The 9,966-nt window shown below is 39.5% G+C and overlaps 1 protein-coding gene across 1 annotated transcript; it reads right to left on the bottom strand.

Moving 5' to 3' along the window:
- Positions 1-9,016: 9,016 nt before the first annotated feature.
- LOC116406263 (pectinesterase inhibitor-like) lies at positions 9,017-9,535 on the bottom strand. The gene has a single exon (XM_031889973.1). The coding sequence runs from the start codon at positions 9,533-9,535 to the stop codon at positions 9,017-9,019; it is 519 nt and encodes a 172-aa protein (XP_031745833.1).
- Between the last annotated feature and the right edge of the window lie 431 nt (positions 9,536-9,966).

Here is a 9,966-nt window from a genome sequence, read left to right as displayed (position 1 = left end):
AGTTCGTCAGTTTTTGTTATTCCTTTCTTCTTCTTCTAGCGTGGAGTTATAGACCACTATATCGTCCAGATAGACCACCACAAACTTGTTAAGGTATTCATGGAAGACCTGGTTCATTAGCGTACAGAACGTTGCAGGCGCATTGGTAAGACCAAATGGCATGACAAGGAACTCGAACGCCCCATACCTCGTAACGCATGTGGTTTTGGGCTCATCCTCTTTGGCAATTCTTACTTGATAATAGCCCGATCGCAGATCTAGCTTCGAGAAATACTTTGCTCCATGAAGGCGATCAAACAGGTCATTGATTATTGGTAGCGGATATCTGTTGCGGACCGTGATCTTGTTTAGGGCGTGGTAGTCGATGCACAACCGCATACTTCCATCGTTCTTCTTCTGGAAAAGGACTGGAGCTCCATATGGAGCTTTTGCAGGCCTCACAAATCCTGCGTTCAGCAGTTCGTCCAGTTGTTTCCGAAGTTCGGCCAACTCAGCGGCGCCATACGATAAGCATTCTTCGCAGGCGGCTTTGCCCCTGGCAGCAATTCGATCTCATGGTCGATCATTCTCCACGGAGGCAATGATTTCGGCAGGCTGTCTGGCATCAGATCCTTGTACTTCTCTAAGACACTCAGGATGTCTTTGGGGACTGTTTCCCTTGAGCTTTCCAACGACTCCAGTGGGATAGCCATAAAGGTTAAATCGTCACGAGCAAGGCCTTTCTTCAACTGCATAGCCGAGATCATCTATATCCCATATGGCTGACGAATCTCCGTTTGAACAACAGTAGGCGTTGTTCCAGTAATCACTAGACATTTGGCTAGTGGCATTGGTATGACTTGATGCTCAAGTAGAAACTCCATACCTAGTACCACGTCGAAGTCATCCATCTTTGCAACCACCAAATCTATGGGACCGCTCCACTCTCCCATCCTCATGGTCGTTCGTTTTACCAACCCGACGATAGGTAGGGCAACTGAGTTCACGGCCTTCATTTTTTCTGCGTCTTTCTTCCAACGGAGATTCAGTCGTCTGGCTTCCGCTTCTGCAATGAAGTTATGAGTAGCACCAGAATCCACCATAGTGCTCTTGGGTGGCTTCTGGTTGACCCAACAGTCTACGTACATGAGACCATTCTTTGCCTGTCCACTGGTCTCCCCATCTTCTTCTGGAGCGATGACAGAAACTTTAAGGCCTCCATCCGAGGATTCTCACCCTCTTCTATCAGTCCAACGTCTCCTTCAGTCTGACTCAATCTATCATCTGAGTCCGAGGCTAGGGTAGCTTGAAAAGCGTTGAAGGCGGTACGGTTGGGGCACTCTCTGGCAAGATGGGGCCCTTTACATATGAAACAACTGATGGAACGACCGGAGTTGTTCTGATTGTTTGGTCCTCGCCAGTTGTTTCCTGTATTCGCTTGGAAGGGCTTGCGATCTCCACCTTGTCGCTTGTCTCCCTCTGCAGTCTTCGGGGAATTTGGGCGGTTGTTTCTGTTTCCTCCAGAGGAGGAAGCTTGATGTCGTCTTGCATCTTGAGATTCGCTAGATAAGTCAAACAACCGTTCAGCCACTGCGTATGCTGACGTGAGGTCTTGAATTCGTTTCTCATACAACTTGGTCCTAGCCCACGGCTTCAAGCCCTCGACAAAACATAAAACTGTCTTTCTCGGTCATGTCGCGTATGTCCAACATCACCCCCGCAAACTGTTTCACGTAGTCCTGAATGTTTCCCGTGTGCTTCAATTCACGCAGCTTCCGTCGGGCTAGAATTTCGACATTCTCAGGGAAAAATTGCGAACGAAGTTCTCCTTTTAGGGCATCCCACGTGTCGATTGTGCAACGCCCTTCTTGAATGTCCATGTATCGACCTCCACCATAACTTCGCATCTTCTGACAGATGCATGGTTGCCAACGTCACCTTGGCCTCTTCAGTAATTGTGTTCGTGGCTTTGTAATACTGCTCGACATCAAAGATGAAGTTTTCCAATGCCTTGGCATCTCTCGCCCCACAGAAGGGCTTGGGCTCAGGAACCTTGATTCTGCCCACAGGAATGGCTCCTCCAGCTGGAGCCTGGTTTGCTAGTTCTCGTATAGTAAGGTTCACCCTCGTGTTTACCTATGCGAGCTCATTCCTCACGACATCGAGGGTTGCTCGAAAATCCTCTGTCATGCCGTTGATCATCTCCAACATGTTCTTTTGCGAGTTATCAAGCTCCATAACTCGTTCTTCCATCTGGGCAATAGAGCCCGATGAACTGGCCCCAAGCTCGTAGGCGACATTTCCCGTTTCATTACTCGGGACTCTAGAGTGTCGACTCTAGTCAGTAACTCTTGGATGGGTAGTCCGTCAAGGCGATCGGACACGGCTTCAATGCCATCAGCTTTCTTGGCAATATCCTCAAGCCGCTGTTCCAAGAACTGGATGGAATCAGGAACTTCCACCAGGTAGAGCATCTGCTCTTCGATTCCCACAAGTCGCTCATCATGGGTCTTGCTAGACTGTTTCGCCACCGACATCTTTCTGTCACGCACTGTCAACTAGCCAACCTGGCTCTGATACCACTTGTCACAATCGTAATTCTTCAAACACGATGTGAACGATTGTGCGGCACTTGTTCTAGCTCGACGAACAAGTCAGCCGATCAAAATCCACAAATCGCGGACAACTTTAACACATGCTTCAACCTCCCCTCACGTTCTTGGAAAATATTTTTAGAAAACGTGAAAGATGATTAAATTGATTGAAAACATTGTTAAAACAAGCATTGAAGACTGTCAATTGCAATAAGAAAGCATAGATTGCAAAGAGTACGACAAGGCTTGGGCGGGGATTCAACAGGTATGCCTCCCCTATAGTACATTTTTAACATTTTCATCTCTGGTAGGCTTGCATATGAAAATGCCGAAACGTCACACCCAAGCATATCGACTTGAAATTTAAAGCAACTACCTAAACTACATACAAGACATAAAGACAAGATAAATTGGGGCTAATCGGAGCATACGGCCATAGGTAAACACACCTTGGACAAGTATGTCCGTTACACTAGGCCTCCAATCACCCAAGTTTACCAAAGGAGGGGTAAAAATAAAAATTCCACCTAGACAACATGGTTGTTAGGATGACCAGTGGTCCTAACAACACGTGGCAGCAGCAGAAAGGGAATATATATATAGGCGTTTTTTGCTAGGGCTGATTATCTTGGTTATTATGTATTTTGAATGAACGTTGTTCATTGGGGAGAGAGCAGCCCTCTTACTTGGTTGAAGCTTATGATTCCATATTGAATATATATACACACATATATCAGCTTCTCTCCATTGTACTGTGTGTTTGTGAGTGTGCTGGAAATATTCTTTGTATTTGTGTGGGTGTGGGTTGAATCTTTTGCAGGTGAAACAAGAACCTACCAGGGGGGACCACTTTGGTAGGGCCGGGAGTTAGAGGAAAGAGATAAAAGAAAGGAAGCTACAGAGGGAGGGGGTATGGAACTTTGAGGAAGGAAATCTACATTACTCCTTGAGAGAGGGAAAGCAGAGGGTCCAAGTTCATCTTTGAATTGTTCTTGAGTCTTTTATTTGGTTGCTATTAGTTTGAGTAATTTTTGCTTTGAATCTGTAATCGCGATCAATACTCTATTGATCCACGAAGAGTCTCAATAATTCGTGTAAGTTTTCATATTATATCAACATATACGAACACTGCTGTGGTGTTCTATCATAATTCTGAGATACTGAGCTTCGTTTAAGATCCTTCACTGTGGCCAAACCGAGTTTGTGAGTTGAACCTTTCATGTATTTATGAGAAATGTTTCTCTATCTATTTGAAGTCTGTTTGATGGAGCATTTGGTTGGGAAGAGATGACTAACTTTTAGTGGAAAGGCGAAGGACTGGTGAAGCCCTGAAGGGGTGTTGAAGTTGGCTAAAGTTTATGTGTTGAATTGAATTTCTTTAAGAGAGTGGGTTTTTTTTTTTTTTTTTGTAGCTTGATTTTTAAATTTGAATTATGTTTATTATACTATAATTATTTATAAACCCTAAACCCTAATAGCATTTTAGTATCACGAAATTGGATTATTTTGTTGCAGATGGAATTTGTGTCTAGAGCATTGAGCATCCTGGTTGCGTTTGGGATGCCAAGTTTTTGGAAAATGGAGATATTGTCACAGCTTGTTTAGATGGAGTAGTACGTGTCTGGACGGCAGAACAGGAAAGAATTGCTGATCCCCAAGAATTGGAGTTATTTGCTTCAAGACTGTCTCAGTATAAGTTGAAGAGGTGCCCCACAACAGCTGCCACACACACACACACACTCACAAAGAGGAAGTTCCAAAATCCTTTGGTACATCTCTCTTTCTCTCTCTCTCTCTCTCTAACTTATTTTGACTTTTTGAGGCAAAAGCATGATTTTGAGCATATCTAAAATAATGTCAGTATAGAATATATTCTGTTCTGAGTATGATTTTAGCGACTTATGTACATCTTTAATTTATTTGTTCATACCTCATGATAATGTGCACTTTTATTCCTATGTTGACTGTTGGTCTTCTATTTGATAAGTTGTCTCTAATTTACTTGTGTTAGGAAGAGGGTTGGAGGATTGAAATTGGAAGAATTACCTGGGATGGATGCTTTACAAATTCCAGGTCTGGTTACACTATTCCATTTTAATAAGAAGCCAAGATGCTATCCGCTTCTATACCTTTTTCCTTTTACCCCTTAATTTCATGAATCTTTGTTGCAAAGTGGATGGGTGGCAAGGTTTTCTTTTTCTTGATATTTGTGAGATTCTAGGCCAGCTCACACACCCTCGACTAATCTCACGGGATAATCCGCTTGACCCTACAACATTTGGGTGTTAAGGAAACTCATAGGAAATTAATTTACAGCTGCCACACACACACTCACAAAGAGGAAGTTCCAAAATCCTTTTGTTCATCTCTCTTTTTTTTTCTCTCTCTAGCTTATTTTGACTTTTTGAGGCAGAAGCATGATTCTGAGCATATCTAAAATAATGTCAGTATAGAATATATTCTGTTCTGAGTATGATTTTGCCGGCCTGTGTTATGTTTAACGCCTTTCTTTTTGCTTCTAGGCTGTACTGGAGCTTGTCATAATCTTCCCATGTTGCCTCATGAGGAGGGAGACCTTGCCATTTAATCAAAACCTCACAGCTTCCTCTTTTATTCTTCGAGTACCCAAATATTTCCTCCGGTATAGATTTACTCGTGAGTTTCAGTAACGTAAGGCAGCATGTCTGTCTGTACAAGTTGATGATCACCAACCATTTTTTTGAGTTGGGACACATGAAACACTGGATGGATGGAAGCGGATGCTGGCAACTCTAGCTTATACGCAACCAGTATGATGCGTTCCACAATCGTATAAGGCCCAAAGAACTTGGGGGATAGTTTCTCATTTTTCTTTTGTCGTAATGAGATCTGTCTATAGGGCCTAATCTTCAGGAAGACCATATCGCCAACTGCATACTCCACATCATGACGCTTCAAGTCTACGTTATTTTTCATCTTGTCTGTGCAACGAATTAGTGTTCTTTTAGGACTCCCAGAATTTCAACTCATGCCTTGAGCTATTCGTTTAAGGTAGTGTTTGGAGTGTCCCGGTCACCATAAAACATCAATGGTGGTGGCATACGTCCATAGATAGCCTGAAATGGAGTGACCCCTACGGATCTCTAAAAAGTAGTGTTGTACCAATATTCAGCCCAATGTATCCATTTTGACCATTCCTTAGGCCGTTCTCCACAAAAACATCGCAGATACGTCTCCACTCCCCTATTAACCACCTCAGTTTTCCCATCCGACTGAGGGTGATAAGCGGTGCTTCGATTTAATCGGGTGCCTGCCATTTTGAACATTTCTTGCCAAAAGTTGCTCAAGAATACCTTATCTCGGTCGGACACTATCGATTTGGGAAAGCCATGAAGTCGGACAATCTCCTTAACAAATATATTTGCTGAATCTGTCCACCACTACAAAGATGACTTCGAAACCATTCGATCTTGGTAAGCCCTCGATAAAGTCCATAGATATATCGCTCCAAATATTGTTTGGACTGTCCAGGGACAGCAGCAGTCCGGTGGGGGATAGTGCTAGGGAGTTGTTCTTCTGACATATTACACATTCCTCACAATACTTCTTAACATCCGCCTTCATTCCTTCCCAATATAGCTCACCAGTTGGTCGTTTGTATGTGCATAAAAATCCGAATGGTCTCCAAGTACCGAATCATGGTAAGTATGTAGGATTGTGGGTATCAATGTAGATGTTTTGGACAGCACAAACTTATCCTTATATCTTAACATACCTTGTCGGATGGAGAATTTACCCTCTGTTCCTTCTTCCATTGCTTGTAGTTCTTCCATTATTTTGCTCAACTTTTCATCCGCTTCGACTTCCTTTTTAATCACCAGAATGTCAACCAATGTAGGAGCTGTTATGCTACCGAGGTTAACTGTAGGAGGCATCCAAGACAAGGCGTCTGCTGCTTTATTCTCCAAGCCGGGTTTGTAGACCACCTCAAATGAGTATCCCGTTAGCTTCGCTACCCATTTCTGATACTGAAGCTGTATCACTCTTTGTTGTAATAAGAACTTCAAGGATTTCTGATCGGTCTTCACAATAAATTTTCTTTCCAACAGATATGGTCGCCATCGTTGCACAGGCAAGATTACTGCCATTAATTCCCTTTCATATACAGGCTTGGCCCTATCTCTTAAGGCTAACGTATGGCTAAAGTATGCTATGGGGCGCTTGGCTTGGACGAGTACGACTCCTACCCTATATCTCGATGCATCTGTTTCCATTTCAAAGGTGGCATTGAAATCAGGCAACACCAAAACGGGCAGGGTCATCATGGCTTTCTGTAGTTGTTGGAGTGCCTCCTTAGACTCCTCAGTCCACTGGAATCCCCCTTTCCTAAGTAGTTGAGTCAATGGTGCGACAATGAAGCCATAGTGCTGAACGAACTTTCTTTAGTAACAGGTGAGGCCTAGTAATCCTCGTACCTCTCTTATATTACTGGGTATAGGCCATTCCCTGATTGCTCTGATTTTCTCGGGGTTCACTTCAACTTCTTGTCCTGAAATGATATGACCCAAATAATCAATACGTTCTTGCGCGAAGCTGCACTTCTTCTGGTTTGCATATAACTCATTCTTTCTCAGGATTTCCAATGCTAACCCAATGTGCTTCAGATGATTTTCCAAGTTCTCACTGTAGATTAGTATGTCGTCGAAAAATACTAATATGAACTTCTGCAAAAATGGTTTAAATATTGAGTTCATTAGAGCTTGGAAAGTGGATGTGGCATTAGTTAAGCCGAATGCCATAACCATAAATTCATAGTTTCCATCATGTGTTCGAAATGCTGTTTTTTCGATGTCTTCTCCACACATTTTGATCTGATGGAACCCCGCCTTTAAATCAATCTTTGAAAACCAGTTTGCTCCATTTAATTCATCGAAAAGCTCCTCAACCACCAGAATAGGGAATTTTTATCTTCAAAAAGTTCACCCAAATCAATGAATGAATAACCATGTTAATTGACTGGTTCTTTTTTTTTTTTTTTTTGACATAATTACAACTAAGATGCACTTTTTTATTGAAAAGATACAAGTAAGAGGGTAAATTTTGAGTTTTCTCACTATATATGTTGCCAAAAAACCTGGTGTAAAGTGTAAGTATTTTCTTAATAATTTCATTTAAACCATGCTCAATTCTACGCAATATGAGTTTTGGTCCTTTATTATGAAAGTGCATATTTAGATTTGGTTACGAATGTTTTGTTTTATGAAAAAATCATTTGTGACTATTGTTTCAATCTTTTCAATTGAAACACGTGCACATATTCACGTGAAATATCTTAATTCTATTTAATTTTTAAATATGCTTTAGCATATAATAAACAAATATTATACAATATTAATGGTAAAATTATTATTTAAAAAAGAAAAAGAAATTCATTGTTGTAGTAATTAAATAATTGAATTAATGTATTAATATTTGATCCAATATTGTAATATATAGAATACGATAATTTTTTATTCTAATATGTCAATGTGAAATCACAAGAAATGATGCAATTTTTCACCATTCGTTACTACTTTGAATCAATTAAATCCCCTTTTGTGTGTGTTTGTTTTCTTTTGAACTTTGGGATTTCGTGACGTTTTTTTTTTCTAATGTGTAACTGCAAGAGTTTATTTTGTTTTTCTTTTACACGTACATTTTACATGTAAGTTTGGAGGAATCAATGCACCAATTTGATGTGTGTGCAACCATCTCCACTCTAAACAGAATGCATCGTATCTCGAAGATCAACTAGTCACATCCTATCAATATTAGTTACACATATTCAACATAAGGTTTTATTTTTTAAAATATAGAACTTTATTTTGTAAACTAAAAAATTGGAAAAATCTTCTTTCCAAACATTAAAATGGACACTTACAATAGAAAAGTCACAACTACGTTAGATCACAAAAAGTAATATAAATTTTTTTCGACAATTTAAGAATAAAATAGATGTATATAATTTTTTTTCTCCACGAGCGCATTTAATATAGTAGAGATTTCAACGCTGATTACAAATTTAGTTTACATCATGTCAAGGTAATATTACTCTGTATTTTTTTCCCTAAAAGAAGGTGTCCATAAATTTGTAACTTTTTGCTACTAAACCCAACTTTAATTAGTGTTTATGTAATGTTTTAAAATATTTATAAAATATAGTACAACTTTAGTAATTTTTCATCGGCAGGAAATTATCTATTAATATAAGTCTATTAGTGTCTATTAGGATATTATATTTTCAAATCTCGTCTTTTATTTAGTTATTTTGATTAGTTGGAATTATCTATTAATTGATTTTTTTTTATCTAATTTTAAATTTTAACCAAAGTAATCAATTCCGATCACCATCCCACTGTAATGTTATTATTTTAAAAATTAAACTTCATTTTATTTATTGATTAAAATCTTCAAGTACATAGCCTTCAAAGAAGATTGGATATAACCAAAATAATGCTGCATATATCATTTAGAGTCTTGCCATTCTTCAAAAGCAACGATGTATCCTTAGGCGGCTGTGCGAACTTATCCTGACAGTCACCAATATTAGTCATGGCACCAGAAGTTACAATATTGACACCATTAAAGTCCCCAAGTGCCAAGTCCTTTTGGGCATTTTCAATGTCACCAATAGCTTCATCATAGCTCTCAGCACAAGACGAATATCGTTGCTTAAGTTGAGGATTGGTGGCGGTTTTTGCCAGTGAGTTGGCTAAAGTCAAAGATTTTTCAGCATTTGTATGAGCAAGGTTTAAGGTGTATACAGCCAAGCCTTTTAGATTTGTAGTGCCCGCAGATTTCAACACACTTGAACAAAATTGTGGATTTGAGGTTTTTGGACAGATGGTGGAAACGACGTCATTAGATGATGCCACATTTGAAATGATGGTGAACGAAAGAACTCCAACGAGAGAGATAATAATGAGACAAGAGTTATTGGCCATTTTAATTTTTCTTTGTTGTTTCCCGTCCTTATTGATATGATTCATTTGATAAATACATATATATATAGATGAAATTTAGAGAAATTGTTTGTTTTTCTTATGGAGGAGAAATGGCAGTTGTGATTACATAACTAAATAACCCATTCTAGTCTTTTGTTTGGTACTTTTATCTTGAAATAGCCCACCCAAATCAATTCATGAATAATCACATTAATTGTCTTTTTTTTTTTTTCATAATTACAACTAAGATGGGTTTATTTTTATTTTTATTCATAAGATACGACTAAGATGTTAAATTTTGAATTTTCTCATCAATCCATTAGAGGTGACCTATGCTCCAATCTTTTCTTACCAACAATTTAGGCCTTATAAGTGTATAGAAAATTGAACAGTGAATAGGATAGTTAGGCTTTGTAAAACTTACAAGTTAC

This window comes from Cucumis sativus, unplaced genomic scaffold (genome assembly GCF_000004075.3).
Source record: "Cucumis sativus cultivar 9930 unplaced genomic scaffold, Cucumber_9930_V3 scaffold80, whole genome shotgun sequence".
Taxonomy (NCBI): Eukaryota; Viridiplantae; Streptophyta; class Magnoliopsida; order Cucurbitales; family Cucurbitaceae; genus Cucumis; species Cucumis sativus.
The sequence above is the reverse complement of the archived record's forward strand: the minus strand, read 5'-3'. Positions and strand labels throughout refer to the sequence as shown.

What these genes read in the sequence shown, in the direction of transcription:
- LOC116406263 (XM_031889973.1), bottom strand. Translation starts at nt 9,535, where the DNA reads ATGGCCAATAACTCTTGTCTCATTATTATCTCTCTCGTTGGAGTTCTT.